Source organism: Mastigoproctus giganteus, chromosome 1, assembly GCF_048544385.1.
Source record: "Mastigoproctus giganteus isolate SK-2022 chromosome 1, ASM4854438v1, whole genome shotgun sequence".
NCBI lineage: Eukaryota > Metazoa > Arthropoda > Arachnida > Uropygi > Thelyphonidae > Mastigoproctus > Mastigoproctus giganteus.
The window spans coordinates 75842456-75865507 of record NC_143575.1 but is presented as its reverse complement, the minus strand read 5'-3'; the positions used below and the strand labels follow the sequence as shown (position 1 = coordinate 75865507).

General features: G+C 34.2%; 1 protein-coding gene across 2 annotated transcripts in view; it reads left to right on the top strand.

The window, feature by feature from the left end:
- LOC150090900 (uncharacterized) overlaps positions 1-22642 on the top strand; it is a 220303-nt gene extending 197661 nt beyond the window's left edge. For both annotated transcript variants that reach the window (XM_090380589.1, XM_090380588.1), the window contains exons 11-13: positions 5586-5715; positions 13547-13627; positions 22464-22642. In XM_090380589.1, the coding sequence (XP_090236715.1) occupies positions 5586-5715; positions 13547-13627; positions 22464-22550 (298 nt within the window). In that variant the 3' untranslated portion in view covers positions 22551-22642. The remainder of the gene's footprint in view (positions 1-5585; positions 5716-13546; positions 13628-22463) is intronic.
- Positions 22643-23052: the final 410 nt, after the last annotated feature.

The following is a 23052-nucleotide window of genomic DNA, read 5'->3' as shown; positions in this document are numbered from 1 at the left end:
TCATCTAAGGATATTCCATAAATTTAGAAAAAAAAGGAAGATACAGTACATTTTTCCTTGCTTTGTAAATGGTTATTAATTTATTCAAATAAAATTTCTTTTTTTTTTATAGTAAAATGGATAAAATTTAATTAAAGTGAAAAAATAGAAGATAGAATATTAATACTAAAATGAATGTTTAAGCAGATTCACCAGATTTTCTGGAATAAATTCTGGGTCTTTTGATCTCAAATGAACGTTTTATTGAACCAGATTTTCTGGGGGGTGGGGAAGTATACAAGGTGTGGCTATTAAATAATAATGTGTAGTATCTGTGTTCACAGCCGCTTCACACTAAGGGCCACCTGTGAAACAAAGGCACAGTAGTTGACCTTGACCTTTCCTTAGTGTTTTGCCAAGTTATGCTCATTCACTTTGCAGTGAGACAAGTTTTCATTACCTTGTGTTTTTGCGGGTTGCCAGTAAAGTGACAAACAAAAGAATCAATTAATGAATTAACCTCAGATTTTTAACGAAACTAAAGAAAACACCAGACGAAAGTTATGAACAGCACAAAAGATTTTTAGAAGAAAGAGAATGTGAAAGACTCTGAATGACCAGGCCATTCATTATTCGTGAAAACTGTTGAAACTGGGTAAGGACATTGATTAGAAGTGATCATTGTTTAAGCATTAGAATGGTTGCATCAGAACTCAATATGAAAAAAGAAACAGTTAAGACAAATTTTAACTGAAAATCTTGGGATGAGAAAAGTGTGTACCAAGATGGTGCCAAATATTTGAATGAAGATCCCGACCTTCTGAGTGCTGCAATTACTTGTGATGAAAGTTGGCTGTTTTAGTATGACCCAAAACTAAAATACAGTCAGTGCAGTGGAAGACAAAACAATCCCCCAGACCAAAAAAGCAAGATTGTTGGATTGAAAAAAAATGAAAACCATGCTTCTTGTTTTCTTCAATATTAAAGGAATTATTATGGATGAATTCATCCCACCAAATCAGATGGTCAGTCAACATATTACATTGAAGTTCTGATGAGGCTGTGTGAAAAAAATTCAAAGGAATTATCTGAATTGTGGAAGGATGGTTGGATGCTCCATCAAGACAATGGTCCAACATGCAATGCACTCTCTGTTTGCAAGTTTCTGGCCAAAAAACAAATCCCTGTCTGTGAACATGCATCCTGCTCACCAGACTTAGCCCCTTGTGACTTTTTTCTCTTCTCTGAACTGAAAAGTGTACTGAAAGGAACCTATTTTCAGTCCATTGAAGAGAGTCAGAGAAAAACGACCAAAGTGTTAAAAGGGTTTACAGAAGATTACTTCCAGAAATGTTTCTGTGCTTAGAAGAAATGTATGGAACAGTGTGTGTGCACACACTGTTCCATATATTTCTTGAATTTCTTGTTCCATACATTTTGAAGGGGATAACTTGTAAATTATGAAATATTTCATTATATTTATTTTATTGCAACAGTCTTGTTATTTAATAGCCACACCTTGTATGTAGGAATGCAAAATATAACTAACTAATCTTAATCCTAATTTTTGAAATTGAGTATATTTTCAACAGTGCTTTTAACTGGCATCTTTCTTATTCCCAAAGAAGTTGTAACATTTCTGAAGCCAATCCATTCTGCTTTTTTTTTTTTCTTTTCTTTTTTTTTTTTTTAACTGTGGATGCCATTCCTATATTTCTCATTTTAGGTTAATTTTATCTGTGGCACAATGAAAATGCCTTTCAGTTTTGCATCAAATAAACTTGGAAACTGATTACAAATATGCTTACTTGCATCCTTCACTAAAGCTTTTACAAATTTCTTCATTAATGCTAATTTGATATGAAATGGAAGTAATAGTACTCTTTACATTCAGTACTTTCAAAGCTGGTGCAAGACTGTCTCTGCATGGTCGCTGCTTCTATATGAAATGCAGGCCTTACACTGTCTGCCCTATTCACTTGAAACATGCCATTTTAGTGTAATATTTATTGACCCAGCAATATACACAGGGCCTCCAACTCTCCATAAAGCTTTGAGTAAACCAAATGTACAGTTGGAACAGAAGCAAAGTTTCATTATGAAAGGGAATACATTTAAGGTTAGTTTTGGTGAAATTGATGAATCATCTCCATTTACTTGGTTCATATATTCCTTCTCATGGTCTTTGTATCAGAAATGTAATGTACTTGGATAGAGTAGGTTTTTAACATTGATTAAGGGCAAGTTGCTTCTGTGGATAAAGGGATGGTTGAATGGGAGAAGACAGAGTGGTAAAATTCTATTTGTATGTTATTTATTTTTGTTCAAGGTTTTCTTGTAATACTCTGCATCATTTCTTTTCTTTTTTGCATGTGGTTGTGGGGAAGTGAAGGTGGACGGATTTCAGATCATCTATGTCTCATCAAAATTGAAATGATCCCCATTTTATAAAAAATGAAAACATTTAATTTGTATACTAAGCTGAAAAGTCATTTTATTAAGTTACAAGTTTGGTGCACTGATCAAAGTTCATTTAAATTTTTTTTTTTTTTTTTTTTTTTGGAAATCAGAATTCATCTAAAAATTCATATAACTGCCTATTTTTTGGATCTACAGCAGAGAATCGGTATTTTTTTAAACTCAGTTTGACCCCTTTCCATCTTTCTGCAAAAACTCAGGTTTTCTCAATCTTTTCTATTTTACAAAAAATAAAACTACATTAAAATTGGATTTTTTTTTTTTTTTTTTTTTTAAATTTGTCAATTTCTTATTTTTGTTAATTGGCCATCAGGTGTGCTAGCTAACATTGCAAAATGGAAACATGGGTAATAGCATTGTTCTCTGTATTATGCCATCATTTTTTCCTGGTGCAGCATAAGCCTCAGGCTTCCTTGCACCATATGGCTATTAATAATAATAATAATTATAATGCAAAGCTAATTAACAGTGTCTTTCAAAAAGATGCCAGAGAAATATAATGAAATTTTTTATTCAGAAGACACATATGCAAGATTTTCCATGTATTATGATACATTGATTACCATCCTTATACATATATATAAGGATGGTAATCAGTGGACATTGATATTTTTTTTTTTTTTTTTTTTTTATGGACTAATGTTATTAGTGGAGTGGTCCCATGGTTCAGTGTTGAGCCCATTGTTATTTTCTGTATGTATCAATGATATTGATGAAGGCATATCAGGCTTAATATGCAAGTTTGCAGATGGTGCAAAGGTTGGCAGGTTGGTTAATGACAGGAATGATGGTACACTACTGCAACAGGATCTAGAAAAGTTAGGTAGATGAGCTAAGAAATGGCAATTTAACTTTAACATTTGACAAATGCAAAGTATTGTATGTGGGTAGCAGTAATCCTAGAGTAGTGGAAAATTAAAAAGACCTATGGGGTAATTGTACAGTCATATATAAAGTTCTCTGAGCAGTGCAGACAGGCTGCCAGGACAACTCCTGGGGTTTTGCCAAGGATATACAGCAATTTTGCTATCAGACATAAGGTGATTATTGCATTGTATAAGGCAGTGGTCAGCCCGCACCTTGAGTACTGCATTTAGATCTCGAGGCCTCATTTTAGGAAGGATGTAGAGCTGCTGGAATGAGAACAGAGAAGGGCATTGAGTTTGGTGAGGGGGGAAAAAAGGGTTTCTGTTACCAAGAAAGGTTTCAGTTCTGCAAATTGCAGTGTCTGGAGATTAGGCACCTGCGAGGTGATCTGATTGAAGTGTTAAGACTTTGAATGGATTGAGCAAGCTCAATGCTGATGGTCTTCTTCCTCTTGCTCAAACTGCACACGAGGGGGCACAGCTTCAAATTGAGAAAGGATGGTTACAGAATAGATGTGCAGAAGTTTGCCTTTAACCAGCAGGTGGATAATTGCTGGAAAAATTTCCATCTGTTGATAAATTCACAGAAAAACTAGACAAATTATTGGTGAATGGGTGTTTTTTTTTTTTTTTTTTTTTTAACTGATGCTGTGTAACTTTAACTGATGCTAGCTTTCTTCCATAATTTTAATGCTAAAGTACAGGACAACGTTGGAAAAAGAAGTTGCTAGTTAGGATTGAATTTGAAAGTGTGTCTGCAATTCTGCTCAGATAAGAGGAGTACATGTTGAGAGTCTTGTCACTCTTTCAGTCCTGGAGAGAATGTGCAATGTTTATGGGGTCAGTTTTTCTCAGCATGGTCTGTGCTTGTTAACAGGAGAGACTTTTTACAGGGATGGGATACACTTAAATAGAAATGGTGCAAGAATATTTACTGATGCTATCAAGGCAGTGATAGATGAGTTGGAAAATTGTTGGCTTGGGGTGGGGGATACAGACTAATATATTGACTAGAGCCTCGGGCAGAGATGAAAATGGTTCTTGCACTGCTTGTATTGGAACATGCAACAGTCTGGAAAGAAAGGTGTTAAGAATTGCAACCCCTGCTGTGAATCATCAGGGAACAAGTAAATACATGGGCTGTGTTAGGGTAACTAAGAGTAAGAACATGTGCATTTATACTTGTTTGTACACCAGTGGGAGAGCGTTGTAAATAAATTTAATGAATTTGTAGTACTTCTTAAGTCATCAGATACAGACCTTGTAGGAATAGTGGCGACACTATTCCAAGTTGACATGGGTGACAATTGCCATTTCTCAGCTCAGCTCATTGACACCTAATTTTCCTAGATCTCACCCTGATTACTGACATTAACCACCCTGCCAACCTTTGTATCATTTGAAAACTTAGACATTAAGCCTGATATACCTTTGTCAATAACATTAATAAATACAGAAAACAAGAATGGGCCAGCATTGAACCCTGTGAGTCCCCACTAAATAACACTAGTCCACGAAGAGCAGTGTCCATTGATAACCATTCTCTCTGTCTTCTTCCATTTACCACCCCTTTATCCATAACAGTAACTTTCCCTTTGTGCCACACTGCTCCAATTTGAAATCCAAGTATCAAAATTATTTTTTGCATTCAGTTCCTTTGTTACTGCATCATAGTGTCCAGTCATATTGGGCAGACAAAATCTCTCCTTAATGAACAAATGCTGTGACTGAAAATAAACTTCTATTATAATAGAACAAAATAGATGGGAATGAAGTAACCCACTAAAGAAACAAATAAACAGTTTAAAAACTGCATTTCTAATCAAAATGTCCAAAGGGGGGGGGGGAAGCAGCTAAGTAAAATAACTAAAGATATAAAAGAATAGGAGAATGATGGCTAAAATAAAAACACCTCTCTGCTCTGTGAACCATTCAAAAGGCAAGTTTGCAAATTTAAATTAAATCAAAAAATAAAAAGTATTTTTTTTTTTCATATAGAAGTATTCATAATACATTTAGATTGAATTTATAAAACTGGTTTTTAAAATTATAGGTTTATTTTTCCATACTCTGTTACAAAAATTAATCAGTGAGGTTTCAGAAGTGCAAACAATATATGCCTATAACTGATAAACTCATAAAACAATTTGTGCTAACCTTTTAATAAACTTTTGTAAAACAGAAGTTTGTTAAAGATTAGAAATTGATTAATGATTAATCAAGATAATATTCCATTTTAAGTTTTTCAATTTTTTTTAATAGATCAGTGCTCTTTGAGCTGATTGCAGAAAGATTTGCTTACAACGATCAACATCCTCATGCAATTATTTGGAGAGTAGCCATGGGACATCGACAATGTGTTGACAACCTCAAATGCACCAGTGTACTCAGGGTGAGCACAGTAATTTTTAAATCTTTCTCTTTGTTCAGAACTTAGAATAAAGTGGTTTAAACACTTGTTTTCAGGAATAATGAAATTATTTATCCTTGGCCATTTTGACCTAGGTTTAAGTGACTTAAAGATTTTGTAATCAGGTTTACAAGTGAAGAAAGAAATGCTGTGAGGAATGAAGAGCTTTTTCTCTATTTACATAGAAAATCCCTGATCAAAATTACTCTCAAGTGTATTATAAACATTTAATTTCTTTGCTTGTTCATCTCATAAAATCAAAATATACTGCAGAACTTCTTAATTTCATTAATTTGAGTTTGTTTGTTATTTTTATAAGTAACTATTCCTTTTCCAAATAGTATTTTAAATAATAATAAAAAATAAAGAATAAGAATATGCAGTTTTATGAGGGTGGGGGAGTGGGAAGGTACCCCATTAGTAGTGTTGAAGATTGCTTACCACTGTGTTTTTGAATAACTGTCAAAGCAGCTAAAGGTGAGAGGCATAAAAATACCCTATCTGTAAATTGTATTCTATCATTGGGATGTGCATTTTGCTGGATAACAAGCTGAAATTGTTAGGATCAAAAAAGACTGACTATCTCATAAGAATTAGCCAGGGAATAATTTTGGCTTAGACTGAAATTGGACAAAATGGCACCCTTTAACAGGACTTAAAAATTTTTCAAATTTTACAATGTTTTTAGAATTATTAAATTTTTTATTATTCAAACTTTACAAAGTTTGAATAATAAAAAAAATCAGAAGCATTTAATTGTGTACCAGACTGAACAATCCTTTTGTCACAAGTTTTATACAATGGACAAGGCTTATGTAAATAAACAAAATGCTATAAATAAGTACAAATCTCAGCATTGTAATGTAGTTTGTGATAAAGAGTATCTCCATCTTTCTGCAAAAACTCAGGTTTTCTCAATCTTTTCTATTTTACAAAAAATAAAACTACATTAAAATTGGATTTTTTTTTTTTTTTTTTTTTAATTTGTCAATTTCTTATTTTTGTTAATTGGCTATCAGGTGTTCTAGCTAACATTGCAAAATGGAAACATGGGTAATAGCATTGTTCTCTGAATTATGCCATCATTTTGCTGTACTTGTACAATGCAAAGCTAATTAACAATGTCTTTCAAAAAGATTCCAGAGAAATACAAGGAAATTTTATATTCAGAAGACACATATGCAAGATTTTCCATGTATTATAAACTCCGTAAAGGTAAAGTTTGCATCATGTGCTGTATGTAGATGTGATTTTTCAATTTCAAATAGCAGAAAATGTGATGTAATCACACATTTTCAAACAAATAAACATAAGGAACAGGATGCAGTGCATAGAAAGAAATGTAAAAAGTGATTTAGCATTTCATAGTGTGATGATGTCATACGTGCTGAATATTTATATGCATATTCTGTCATAGAGCATAATCTTGTGCTGATTTTGTAGAAATATGTTCCCCAATAGCAAAAAAAAAAAAAAAAAAATGTTTTGGAACAAAAACAACAGGCATTATTAGTGAAATTGAATGAGTAGGAAAAGAAGAGGTAGTAATGGCTTTTAAAAAAAGGACCAATTTTGATTGCTGCAGATGGCAGTAAACATAGGGATTCAAAGCTAGGGATTTTAATTATGAAAATCACCACATACTTATATGGTGATTTTCATAATTAAAAAAAAATTAATAATAGTTTGTCAGATTGAAAACAGCCTGCTCTTATTGCTAACATCCTTCTGAATAATCTCAAATATGTGGGATTCCTTCAAAAAACAGTTTGGCACTTAGTGTTGATAATCCATCTGTTATGGTAGTCCTAAAAACTGGAATAGCAATGATGTTGATTTGGCAGTTTAATTTTCTCTTTAAAAGAGAAAATGACCACAAATTGCTCTATTTCCTATTTTTAATATTTGTGCACTAAAAAGTGGGGGCTGCATGCCTTCCTTTGAAAGTTGATGAATATATAGTGGATATTTACTGCTTTCCAGAAAGAAGTGAATGCTTCCCAAAATGGGAAGCATTCAAAGAACTTATCTTGGAAGCTACTAGGCTTTACATACCAACTAAGAAATATTGTTCAAGGTTTAGGCCTAAATGGATGTCAGATGAACTAATGAGACATATGGCAGAGAAGAAAAATGCATGGGATACATATAAATTAACACGTGACACAGAAGCCTATGATAGATATAAGTTGATCTGTAACCAAGTTACAAAGGAGGTTAGGTAGGCGAAAGCAGATTACGAGAAATCTTTGGCAAAGGACGCAAAGAAAAACAGCAAAGTGTTCTTTACTTATGTAAACTCTAGAAGGAAGGGGATGAATCAGATTGGTCCACTTGATATCGATGGTTCAACTGTTGATGATCCTGCTCAGGTAGCTAACAAACTAAATGAATATTTTGCATCGACATTCACACATGAGGAGTTATTCAGTGAGGGGAATGCCAGAGGTGTATTCAACTCTGGCATAAACACAAGAAAGGCACCTGGGGTGGATGGGACGTTGTCTCCTTTAATATAACTATCTAGTTATATTAAAGGAGACAACAAAGGAAGTAAGCAAACCCTGGGTCATAATTATGAGAGCTTCCTTGGACTCAAGGGAGGTACCCATAGACTGGAGATGTGGAAATGTGACCTCAATTCACAAAGGGTCAAAGGCTGACAAAGTAATTATAGACCTGTGAGTTAACTTCTGTTTCAGGAAAATTAATGGAGGCACTGGTTAAAGAAGCACTGCAGGATCATCTAGACAAGACTTCAGTTATAGCTCGGACACAGCATGGTTTTGTTAAGGGGAAGTCTTGCCTGACCGATTTGATTGGATACTATGATGCAGTCACAAAAGAACTGGATGCAGGGAATAACTTTGATATTATATACTTGGATCTTAGAAAGGCTTTTGATACTGTTGCACATGGAAGACTGCTGCACAAATTGGAGCAGTGTGGCATTGGAGGCAAATTGCTGCTATGGATAAAGGGATGGTTGAGGGGGAGAAGACAGAGAGTGGTAATCAATGGACACTGCTCATCGTGGACTAATGTTATTAGTGGAGTCCCTCAGGGTTCAGTGTTGGGTCCATTATTGTTTTCTCTATTTATAAATAATATTGATGATGGTATATCAAGTTTAATGTCCAAGTTTGCAGACGATACAAAGTTTGGCAGGGTTGTTAAGGACACTACTGACGCTATGCTGCTGCAACAGGATCTGGAAAAGTTGAGCAGATGGGCTGAGAGGTGGCAAACGAAGTTTAGCATTGACAAATGTAAAGTACTACATATGGGAAACAGCAACCCCAGAGCAGTGTACCAACTCTGTGGTACTACACTGACAGTGGTAGAGAATGAAAAGGACCTGGGGGGTAATTGTGCAGGCAGATATGAAGTTGTCTGAGCAGTGCAGACGGGCTGCAAGAGTAGCTCATGGTGTCTTATCAATGATATACAGGAATTTTTCTAGCAGGGATAAGGAGGTGATTATTACCTTGTATAAGGCAATGGTCAGGCCACACCTAGAGTACTGTATACAGGTCTGGAGGCCTCATTTCAAGAAGGATATAGAGCTGCTGGAACGAGTACAGAGAAGGGCAACAAGATTAGTGAATGGAACAAAGGGTTGCTCTTACGAAGAAAGTCTTAAGTTTTGCAAATTACAGTGTCTGGAGACCTAGCACCGGTGATGTGATCTGATAAGAGGTGTATAAAGCCTTGAATGGTTTGAGCATGCTCAGTGCTAATGGGATTCTGCCTCTTGCTCAGAATAATCACCTGAGAGGGCATAAATTCAGATTGAGGAAAGACAGATGTAGGATAGATGTGTGGAAATTTGCCAGTGGGTAGTTGTTTGGTGGAAGTTGATAGCCTAAATAAATTTAAGGCTCAGCTGGACAGGTATTTCGAACGAATGGACTGGTGAAGTGGAAGTTTTTTTTTTTTTTTTTTGTTTTTTTTTGGCTGATGCTGCATAAGCTTGCTTTCTTGCATCATATGCCTCTACTAATGCTAAAGTGTTAAAAGGAGATATAGATTGATACTATTTTAACTGATGCATTTCACTGAAGTAAAAAAAGATTTGTGTGCACACAGGCTGTCTTCAGTTAAATGTGTAACTAGAATGGTAGAGCAATGGCAATCTTTGGCAAACCCATTTAAAGAAGAGGTTAGAGGAGATGAGGAAAGCAATATGAGCACTTTTCAGATTTACAGAATTGAAAACGACAATGAACATTCACTAGTGAGTGCCACTGACTCATATCCAAATACAATTCATGATCCAAAAGAAGTTTTGAAAGCCAATAAATTAATGAAAAACTCTTCGAGAAAAAACTTCTGTATTGCATCCATCTGAAAGAAATCCTAAATAGGCCAATAATTCTAACTATGTTATCTTTACTTGTGCAAAAAGTCTGTTCATATTCCTATTTTAGCTGGAATAAAGCAATTTTCTTTTTTTCTTCTAAATGTTATGCCAACATTTAAAAATCTGAACAATAGCTTTTCAATTAAATACACCTCACATTCATGTACTAATGTTATTACTTGCACATAATATTATGTTGAAGAATGATATCAAAAATTTATTATAATAGTTTTTAAATCTTCTTAGCAGACTAAATCAGAAGGATGATTTTGATTAGTCATAGGCATTTCTATAGCCAAGGTTATGGAGAGTTAAAACAAGATTAAAACAGAGAAGATTCTGTTCTTTTGTTTAGTGAGGGAGTACTTTATTGCTGCATGTGACTACATGTATAAGTTCCCATTGAGAAATGTTGTTCTTATAAATGCTGAGGTAACATAAATTTAATAGTTGGCAGTGCATCACTTTCAGTTTGAAATATTTTGTGAACAAGTTTCTAATACTTTTTGTTCCCATTATGGATAAAGAAATATGTGAAACAATAGATGTTTTTGAAGCAACAGTTTTTGAATTACAAAAAGAGAAAGAATTTATTTGCAGTGGTCCTTGGGTGGGGAACTGGCAAGTGCATATTCATGAAATAATATAACAAACTACCCAAAGTCATTCTTTTCAATATTTCTGAAGATTAAAAACTGAACCTGTGTTTCTTGAAGCAGTGATATGAACAAAATCTGTTTTCTGTTTTCCTCTTGTTTTTTTTTAATGAACTTCTGCTTTTTACCAGAGAATATCCTGTTGTTTTTATTTCTGTTTTTGACAGATTTTTGACCAAAAATTTTCTGTTTTCCTCCTGCTTACAATTACTTTATTTCCAGCTTTTTGAAAATAAAAAGTTTATTATTATTAGCTATGTGGTGCAAGGAAGCCTGAGGCTTATGCTGCACCAACCAAAAAACAATTCGAGAGAGAGAGAGAGAGAGAGAGGAATCACCAAGAAGGAGAAGAAATGATGATATCCAGCCTCAGGACCCTGGGTGTGCCAAGCCCATTCACACCAGATGTGAGCCCCTGGGGAAACCAGATGACAGATATGAGTTAATTATGCAGTGTTATTCAATTAATAGTTCTCAAAAAAGGGATAAATAAGATGTTTTGTTTTTCAAAATATGAGTTTTCTTTTGTATTCATTTAAAATACCTTTATTGATTACATGACATACAGGCTTCAAATTTAGAACATTTTTGGTTTTAAAATGCAGGTTGGTCTTTGGTGTGAACACACATTTAGTGGAAAATTTGCAGAAAAAAGCAAATTTCTTATTCTTGCTTCTTTAGTGTTCCACATCATGACAGTAGGTGAAGAAACATAATTGTCATATGTTATGACAAATGTGTTACATGTTTATGTTAGATTTCAGTAAAGAAGCAGGGCACTATTTCAGCATGGGTGTTTAATTATTTTGAGAAAATAACACTACTTCGTGTTATGTTTTTCTCCAGTGACGGTGACAGGCTTCTTGGCCTTAGCCCCTTTAGAAACAACTATATTTATCCACAAGTTGAATTAATTTAAATAATATTGTTTTCAATCAAATAATATCAAAAGAAGGCGAGTCCGTTATTTGTTAAAAACTCAAAGGTACTATTGTGACCAGTTTCAGAACTATTTGGTTTTATCATCAGACAATAGATAGTCTCAATTAGTAACTTAATCATATTGAGCGATTAACAAATGTATTAAATCTAAATGAGTAGCCAAGTGATGTGTGGAAGAAAACTTCTGGGTGAGGTGCATGACATAACTCCTATTACTCTAATAGAGTTGGCCTAATAGAGCATTTCAGTAAAGATGCAGGGTACTAGTTCAATTTAGACATTGAAAAAGGTTAAGAAAATAACACTGTACAGGTAGTTCCTGAATTTACGAGTTAATTTGTTCTTAGCACGCGCTCGTAAAGCAGGAATTTATTTCCTATAGACATAATGTTGAAAACGGGAGTTATGTTCCCAACAATGAAATTAGTTAGCTAATTTAGTTTGTTTAAACAGTGATTGATTTATCCAAAGAAATGAAAACATAGCCTGTAAAATCAAGCAAATTATAATTTAAAGAAATTATTTATGACTTACAAATGCTAAAGAATGTTTATTCTTCATCATTGATTAAATGCATACTCATTGATGGCTCGGCACTCATTGTTGGAAGTACAAGGAGTCGTCTTTTTCAGAAATGCTTTTAAGAGGTGTTTGTTTCCAAGATCTTCTCTTTTCTTTATAAATTTCAGGATAGCATGCATAAGCATTTTTTAACAGCACGCACAAATTGCAACTAACTAACATGATATGCACAAGCGAGATTGCAACTAAGACGATACATGCAGAGTTGTTTGTTTGTTATTTGGTTTTTAGGAGCATTAGCAACTAAGGCCATATTGCTCTGGGGATATGCGGTGGTCATTCCCTGACCTTTCCGCATCCTTCGTATTTGGTGGTCACGAGCTCGAATCCCGGTCTAATCAAGAAGCGTGTGCTACGCACTGCTGCTCCTACCCGCCTGGCTATGGAGGTGCCTTTGAATGATATAAAGGTTCTACATATATTAAGTGATAACCTACAGAACCTCTAGCAAAATTCAAAATAAACTAAGGAGCATGAACTAGGACTATGAAGCTATTTATAGATTATGAATTATGACATTTAGGGCAATAAAATGGCAAATATTTCTCAAAATCTTATTGGTTTCCTGGAGCTGAAAATTCTTTTGCCAATATGTGGATAATCTCCTATGATGAAACTATATGTCATAAAAAATATCAACTGTGTCTCTATGGAAATAAGCCTTGATTGACACAGTGAGTGGTGTTATGGCATTTTAATCATTTTCAAAGATGTTTAGTATGGCTTGAAAGTAATGAAAATTGTAGAAGTATGTTATTTCCATAATGTGTACATTTCAAGCCTTCTAAGCAGGAATTATAAAAATAATAAATGTAAGGTTTTGTTAACACTTGTCCTAACATTCTGTCTTTTGTGACAACTGTGAATTTTTTAGTTGTGCTGTAGCAATAAGTGCTGTAATTTATTAAGTCATTTGTTGTTTATAGTATGCTAATAGGAGGCAGGGGATTAACTCTTTCTTTGTACAATTCCTTTGAAAATTGGTATTATTGGCCTCTGGGTTCCTATGAGGTGCTTGTGTGGTCTGTATGTTCTTATGAACTTGAGGCTCCTGCTCTAGAGGGATTTGAAAAAAAACTTATATGAGAGAGCAATGGCACACACTATTTGTTTGTGAATTAAATGATCAGTTCTGTTATGCTGATTGATCAGGCTTTTTATGCTGACACTCATGCATTTAATTTGTAGTTTTAAAATGTATTGGATTATTTGTTTATTTTTCTGTAAACTCACTAGAATCACATAAGTCATGTGTTTTATTTTTTTACAGGCTCTGTTGGTAGATTGCTGGTCTCAAAGCCCTCAACACAGACCTCCATTTTCATACATAGTCAGACAATTGCAAGAAAATGTAAGTATCAATAAAAATTAATAGTAGACATAAAAATTTCAAAACAACTAAAAATTCAGCTTGGTGATACCATTATTATCAGTAAAGATATCTATGAAGCAAACATAAGCAACATGATTCAGAAAGGAATCGGAAAGAGCTGCTTCTGATACTTGAACAGTAAAATAAAATAAATAATAAATAAGTGGACATATACCTAGTAAAATGTTTATTCATACTAGTTACATGTTTGCTTATTGTTATTTATTTTTTACCATTAAACTCCATAGCCGTTTTATTTTTAAATTCAAATAACAGTAGTTCCATAACTGTCCAAAATTGGCCATATGTCTGTATGAACATTTTTCATTGTTTTCAGATCCTGAAAGTATGGCCCACATGTTATGAAACACCTTGTACACAACATGGAGTATGATAGAGAGAAACACACTGCTTTGGGAAGCCATGATCTAGTTTCCCATGTTTTTTTTTTATATATAAATAGATTGTGGCTTCAGTTATATAGTGAAACAGTATTCTTGACTATCTAGTAGTAGGCATATCAAAAAAAAAAAGTTGCAGCAGCAAGTGCATGCTGTTCATCATTCAGTTTTTTTTTAGGGAAAAGACAAATAATTAAAAATGGGGCACTTTTATTCTTACTTTTGAATAATAATAATAATATAAAAACTACAGGAAAATAGCCAGATTGTTTCTGGGGTCTGAGCAGGCTTAGGTGAACATTGTGTCTGTGTGGTGGTAGGCAACTAGTGGTAAAGGGAAGAGGACTGTGGAAATCTGTTACAAGTAAAACAGTTGCAAAGAGTATGGAACCCTCTGCCATTGTTGGCCCTTTGCCCACAGGTATGCCATTTGGATGTAATGTCAGTCCCTTGTCCAGGACCAGTTAAAAACACATCATTCATGTAGCAGATCTGCTACATGGAGGATGAAAGCAGGTTCTCCATGGTATGACCATATTTTTAAACACTCCTTTTGAAGAGAAAGCTTTTAGGCAAGCTCTGCTGAAGACCTGCTTATGAATACGTTTTGTGGATAATATGTTTTTAACCTGGGAATACAGAGAAATTGAATTAAGCAAATTCAAAGATTATATCAGCAGTAGAAATTGCTATTAAATTCAAACTGGAAATGAAAGAAGACTAACGCGTTACCTTTCTTAGATACCAAAATCAAGAAGGCAGAAGATACATTAACTAGAGACTATGAGCACAATTTTATTAAATGCTTTTGCTTTTTATTGGCTAGTTTTTGGGTTAAAATGATATTGGGCTACAATCACCTGTTATGGGATAAATTAGGTTTACAGTCACTCCCCAACTTACGTAAGGGTTGCATTCCATGGAACTCTACGTAAGTTGGAATTTCCCAAAATGCTTATGCAGCACTCGCAAATTTGATTGTAGCAAAAAAGAAATGTTCGACGAACATGTAAATAGAATTATTTATTCAATTTTTTATCTCATGTGCAGGAAAAATTATATAAGTGTACAAAATTAAAAAAAGAGAAACGAGACAAGCATAACGTCAGCAAGTTTTACCTTTCGAGCATCATTGCCAGAATTAATTCTCCAGCTGATAAGCATGCTGCTGAGGAAGTTGAGGGCTGTGGAGATTTAGAAGGGGTTTTTTCCAACACATCACAAAATTTCTCTGCAGCTGCAGAATCGGCACTGGCAACTTCACCACATACTTTAATGTTTTGGAAACCAGCGCGATGCTTGAACATATTAAACCACCCATTGCTTGCCACGAACTTGGCTTGGGGTTCGGCGTACTTATCCTTAATTAATATCTTCATAAATACCTCTTGCTTTTGTTTGAATGGCCATTGGACTCGGGGGCACTCGCTTCTGAATCTGATTTTCCATCTTTGATTTAGCACCTGGACACTGTTTTGTGATCACTGTTGATCTTAAATGTGTTGATCCTTTAACATGTTCTTTTATACATGCACTGTCCTTTAAAATAGTATTCAAAGTTGAAGCAGTGAGACTTAATTCCATGCAATAGATGACAAACTTTGTACTACTTAATCATTTTCATTTCTAAATCATTTTGTTTAGTTTCCTAGCACTGCCATCACTTTCACTTTCCATTGGTCCCTTTCCCTTCATAATTGTAATAAGTAAATAGGAATGAAGACAAGATTCTGAAAATTTATTTATATTTTTTATATGATTGAAGATTTCAGTGAAGGGGAACTCATTTCACCATAATACCGCAACGAAAAACCCACAGAATTCCAGTTATTGGTATTATCGCAAGTGCAATAAGATAGTTTACTACCCGTTTATGATAGATTGCACTAACAGAAAAGCCCAATAAACCAGAAAGTGCAAATTGTTTTATGGTAGTAGACACAGGATGGGGGGGAAACCTTGTTGTTTTAGAAAAATATCAAAAGGCGTTCAAAATTGATTCTTATAACGGAACATATGATAATGATGAAAGTGTAGTGCAGTTTCCATTATAAAAATGACTTTTTAGAGAGAGAGATAAATAGCTTAGTTATATAGCAAAAATTTCAACTTCCAGGGTCTTGGAACGAATTACAAAAAAAAACAACAATGTTATTGGGTTCACATTATGATATTTTCATGATACTTCCATTTATTCCTATAGGGTGCAAAATACGTTTCCATGATTTTTTTAAGTTTGCACCGGCCAGCGAAAACTTACATAAAGTCGAATTTCCATAAGTCGAGTATTATGTAAGCTGAGGAAGGCTCTATATGCATATCAGCCATAAAGCTGCTTATTTAGTCATCTGTGAGTTGAGTGTCCGTAAGAAGGCTGTGGCTCACCCCAGTAGTTGAATATGGGTGAGATCTACTGCTTAATGTGTATGTTTATGCAAGTTTTGTACCTTTTCTTAAAGTTTGCATTTTATGTGATCTTTCTATTGTTTTTATTCCTGTATATAATTATGTATAATTCATAAAATGTGTATAATTATGCATAATATATGTATAATTGTTTTTTTTTTTAAATAACTGGTATGTAAGTGTTGGTAGCAGTGCTTTGGAAATTCCCTGAAAGAGACCACAATTTGGTGTTTGAGTAGTCCTAGTTGGAAAAGGAGTATTTAACAATTGCACAGTTGTTAAAATTTAATGACTATTTAGGTACTGTTCTTGTAAATGCATGCTTGTTGGTCTATTAATGTTTGGACAGACTCTCAGCACTTTTCCATTTTGGTACACATAGAGTTTCCAATAGTGATTAGTTTGGTTTGCATTTGATTTGAGGCGCCTCCATAGCCAGGTGGGAAGGAGCAGCAGTGCATAGCACACACTTCTTGATTAGACCAGGGTTCGAGCCCGTCACCACCAAATACAGAGGATGCAGAAAAGTCAGGTAATAACCACCACATATCTCGGAGAAATATGGCCTTAGTTGCTAATGCTCCTAAAAACCAAATAACAAATAAACAACAAGCATTTTATTTTGGCTACATAGTTTAATAGTAATTTTTTTGTGTTCTGATGTGCAATATGCTTGTAGACTTTGTACTGGCAGTGTGCTCCAGCATAGTGCACCATAGGGCTCTAGGGTGCATTATGCTGGATTGGATCTAGCCATTTTAGACTGCTTGGATTTGTAAAGTTGTTCACTAGTGCTCTATAGTTAGTTGAGCTGGGATCTTATTAAGGTTCTGTACAAATCCAATCTCATAGCCCTTCTCTGTACTCGTTCCCAGCAGATATATATCCTTCCTAAAATGAGGCCTCCCGACCTGTATACAGTACTCAAGGTGTGGCCTGACCATTGCCTTATACATGGGAACAATCACCTCCTTAATTCTGCTAGCAAAATTTCTGTATGTCATTGACAAGACACCATGAGCTACTCTTGCAGCCTGTCTGCACTGCTCAAAAAATTTTATATCTGAACTGCATAATTATCCCTAGGTCCTTTCATTCTCTATTACCCTGAGTGTAGTACCACACAGTTGGTATGTTACTCTGGGGTTACTACTACCCATATGCAGTAACCCACATTTGTCAATGTTAAACTTCAGTTGCCACCTCTCAGCCCATCTGTTTAACATTTCTAGATCCTGTTGCAGTAGTAAGCGTTAGTACTGTTGCAGTGTAGGAAGCTCTGGATGATATTGACAGAATTTTTCTCAAGAACATTTGCTATTTCTGTTGAGTTCGTAATGTCCTTTCCTATCCATTTCTAAAATGGTGGAGTATTCTGATATCTGTTATCCTTTTGATTGTTCTTATTCCACATGGCTGTTGTATCTTTTGCTCTTTTAATTGAGGATGCCTTTTTGTGTTCTAAGGTGCATAGCTTTTGCTCAAATTTTTTTATAATAATTCAAATTTTTCTGCAGTTGAACATTTTTAGAAAAGATTCCACAGTGCTTTCCCCCCTCTCATGCTTTGCTTCATTGCATTCTTTATTACACCATGGTTTAGGGCAGGCTTGGCCAACCAAAATTGTTCTGTGGGCCACCTTGACAAACTAGTTTTCCGTGGGTCACACATAAAATAACAATGTGTGTGTTAAAACAATCTTTTAAAAAATCAAATGCCATAAAAATTTATTTTATTCACTCATTTTTATTATATATCTACATCAATGAGATATTTGCTTTTCTTTACAATCACTGAAATTTTTTTAAAATCTACTTCGATATTGGTAGTTTCACATCTTAGTTGATTTTTCAGATTTTCATGTTGTTGAAGCTTGAGATTTACTTTTAATAAATTTCATTTTTGAAAAGAAAGTTTCACAGAGGTATGTGGCTCTGAAGGCGCTCACAATTTTTTGTGCAAAAAATCTTAATTTGTGATACTTCTCCGCTGTCACACACATAATGTTAAGGTTGATTTTTTATGTTGTTGGTGTTAATGTGTTTTAATTTATTGTAGCACTGTAAATCAGTTACTTCCATCTGCAGAGTTTCCAAGACAGTGGAAATGTCAACGTGAAATGGAGAATAAAATATCTCAAACACTTTATCATATTTTGCAAGTTCTGAAAAACAATGATCAAATGCTACTGAAATTTTTTTTTTTTTTTTTGTCAGCGTACTTCAAGAAGTCGTTATTTATTATGACTAGCGTAGCTAGAGAATGATTTCCCACTGATGTAGTATAAAAATCATCTGGGCGAGCTGCTTGCAGGTTGGCCAGGCCTGGTTTAGGATGTATGGGGAACTTTGTTTTCTTTGGCACTGTTGATTAACTTGTTTGCTCTATATTCTATAATCAAATCAATAGATATTTAGTATTAGCATTATAAAGATTAAATGATGCAAGAACATGGACTTCCTGCATCTGCCAAAAAAAAAAAAAAAAAAATTCTCAATCACTCTTACTTTCCCTTTAGTCAAAAAGTGGCTGTACAATTTCATTTTTAAACTTTACTTAACTGTCTGCCTCAACTGCCATTGGCAGGCAGTTTATTCCAGTGGTTCCCAAAACTACTGAGATCTACAGACCCTCTCAAAAATCAAAAAAAAGTTTGCGGACCCCTGTATATAACATATAGTGCCTCCGTGGGCAGGAGCAGCAGTGTGTAGCACATGCTTCTTGATTAGAGCGGTTCGAGCCCGTTACCACCAAATACGGAGGATACGGAAAGGTCAGGGAATGACCACCGCATATCCCCAGAGCAATATGGCCTTAGTTGCTAATGCTCCTAAAAACCAAATAATAATAACAACAACATGTAACATATGCATATATATATGTTATGTTGTTGCAGATTGTCCAGAACTGGTCTATAGTGTATCAGTTTGGGATACGCTGATCTACAGCGTGCTACATGAAGTTCACGTGAAGTTCATGAGATCCAATCTTCTGTTACTCCTTAAAATTTTATATTTGTGACCCTAGGCCTTGTTTCCCATGTTAGTAAAAAAAAAGGTATATTTTCACTAAAGTTATACTTTTTGGCTAAAGGGAAAGTGGTAAATTTAGGGAATGGATTTTACTTTTCTAACTGTGACTACAAAACAGATGGCTGATATTTGCAAAATTAGTAAACACCAAACAGAAAAATTAATATCTTATAATATATCGAAATGAAAACAGAAAATAACCAGTTAGAGAATATTGGTAGGCAAAGGTACATGGATGGATTTGATTTCCTTTAAAAATTTAAGAGTGGCTTCTGTGAGATGCAAATACCAGCAACAAAAGGTTAACATTGATAAACGCAAGGTACTACATATGGGTAATAATAATCCCAGAATAACATACCATTTAGGTGGTATTACATTTGAGGTGGTGGTGGAGAATGAAAGAGACATAGGGGTAATTGTAGTGTGACATGAACTTCTCTGAGTAGTGCAGATAGGCCGCCAGGAGAGCTTGCAGAGTTTTGTCAATGATATTTTTGAATTTTGCCAGTGGGGACAGGGAGATGATTATTCCATTGAATCTCTTGGAATGGGTGCAGAGAATTTACAACCAGGTAGTGAAGGGTACAAAAGGGTACTCTTAAAACAGACTTCACTTTTTAATATTGCAGTGCCTGAAAGCTTCCTTACTGTTTCACAAAACATCACACACACACATGGGGACATAAATTGAAAAAACAGAATGGCTGCAGGATGCATATGGTATTTTTGCATTATGGTAAATTTGCCATACATAATGGTACATTTGCTTTCAGCCAGAGAATAATTGATTGTTGAAACATTTCTTCTTGGTGTTATGAAATTGATAGTTTAATTAAATTTAAGGAAGAATGAGACATATTTTAAAAAGTGATGGCCAGATGAGGTGGGTAGTGTTTTTTTGGCTTATGCAGTATAAGCTTGCTTTCTTGTTTCATTTTCCACCTATTAATACTATTGAAAATTTATTCCAATGCATGTGGCCACTGTTTCTAAGTTAGTCTGTAATGGGCTCAGTTTTGTTGGTATATATGAATTTAATAGGAATGCTACTCCTCCATGAGTAATATTATCTGTGATTCTGTATATATTTTAGTTCTTTACTAAAATGTTCTTGAGTTCGAGAATTCTTTTGAAAGCAAAACCATATTGGACTACGTATACCAAGCTAAAATGTTCCATATCATCGAAGTTGCTTTTGGAGGCCTTTAAAAGTCCATATGCAAATAAGCATCTATATTTTGGACAGCTTGTTTTGTTTTACTTAATATCTCCTTTTTCTTCTATCTTTTGTTTATCTGCTATTTCTCCTTTCTAGAAAAATATGGCCTCCTGGTGTCTATCCCTTTTTCTCTGAAGATTTCTAAAACTGGGTTTTTCTTTTTCCTCCCTGCCCATATTATCTGATTTATAATGGTTTTTTCCTGCTTGTCTCTCTTTCATTGTACTTTGCTGAGACCTGAAATCAGCAAAACTGATAGTGATGTGTTTACTGCACGTTCCGGGTTTTCCTGTTATTGGGTTACCAGCAGCGAGTGTGTCCAATTTGAAATGGATTCTTTTGGTGGGATTGTCACATCTGTTCTATAGTTTTGTTTTTCTTGACTTTGAATAAATAGGTCTATTTGTATGTTATGGATGTATTATTTTCTTTGCTTCTTGATATGTCACATTGTTTTGTATTTTATTGTATTTCATTTTTCCATGCTCACATTCCCTTGAAAAAGCAGTGTGTTTGCTTTTGCATTTGGGTTTTGGCTGTGCAGTCTTGATGTCTAGTGTGGTCTTTAGATCCACATACTCTTATCTCTACATGCTGTTTGCAAATGTGTATTATTTTTTTATTTGAAAACACCATACTAGATTTGGTGCAGTTTAGATACCCACCTTTAATGTTGGAAGTTTTGGTGTGCTGAAAGTCAAGATAATGTTCCTAATTGGGCCAACTGCTTATCTCTCTGACTGATTTCTTTGTTTTACATTTCTTGTTGCCTCTCTCTCTCTTCATAGACATAAAGGAAGTTCCACTCTGTGATAACTTCTTTTGGGGTGTGACAGTTATCACTGCTCTTCAAAAGGTTACGCTCTTGTATTTTTTTTTGTTTTTGGTCAACCATTTTCATTTCTATCAGTAAGACTCCTGAATTTAGGCACCTTACTTTTTGGGGGGGGGGGTTCTTAATACATTCTGAATTAAGAAGGTAAACCCTTTTCCTACTGCTTGTTCATTTGTGTTGCCTCTTCAAACTTCCAAATTTAGACGGTGTCTTTACATTTGCATGACTATTTTTCAGAACTATCATATAGTTCTCTCTAGAATATAATAATGGAAAAAGGGTGCTCAAAGAAACCTAATTTAGTAGATAGTTTAACATAACTGAAGGGTAAAAACATTGATTTCACCGTGCAGTTACACAAAATTATCTGATAGATAATTATGTCACTTTATTAAATGATGCACAATGAGATCCATATGAAATTGAACAAATAAACAGCATGTGACATGGAAGGCAGGTTTCATGGACTTTCAAACAAAAAAAAAAAAAAGGTTGAGGCACCACTGTTGCATTAACACAACAATGTTTTAATAAGATAAAACTCTTTTTTAAGAATTTCAATTGGTCATAAAACCAAAGGTAAGTAATCTACAAAACACACAAGAACAAATGTAAATGGGAGAAGCAGGATGCAGTTTTGGCACTACAATTGAATAAATGAAGAGCACAAAAAAAAAAAAGGTAGAAAAGCAAAATATCCAGCAAATAATAAAAAAAAGGGATTTTTTTTTTTTTTTTTTTTTGCCCCAGATAAAAACTAGGTCTTTCTAAAATTTATATTTATGAAACAAAGGCATTTTGATCAGAAAAAAAAAAGTTCTATTTTGAATACTGCATACATAAAAATATTGTGTTTTATTACTTGCTTTTTCAGATGCAATGCAGTTAACATTTTTTTTTTTTTTTTTTCTGTTCATAGGTGTCTATTCATAAAAGGCACAGCTCTTCAGAACCAGAGCGCCTCCATCATACTGGAATATCTATTGGTCGTGGAATGTTAGCATAACAACTTCACCAATTAATTTAAGAATGAGGCATAAAATGGTGAATTAAACTACTGTGACAGTTAACAGTAATTAAAAAGAAGAGTATTAACTCAGGTAGTCATCAGATCAAAAAAAAAAAAAAAAACTTGAAAAAAGATTAATATATAATCTGCAACTTCCAGTGTTCATTCTTATTTCTTCCTCTTGATATTTAAAGAAAGGTACATTCATAATACCTAAGACTCCAATTTGTGCTCAGGACTTTGTGCTCAGTGTGTGTATGTGTGTATATATATATATACTGTATATATATACACACACACACATACACTCACGTATATATATATATAATATATATATATATTCCAAACTTAAGTTATTTTTACAAATTGCTTTTGCATAATTTAAAATACTGTTAGTGATAGCTAGTCAGTGGGCATATTATTTCCATATTGAACTATTACTGGTAACGAAGTGAAATTAAATTTGTTCTAAAGACAGGTTAAAAAAAATCTAAGAACA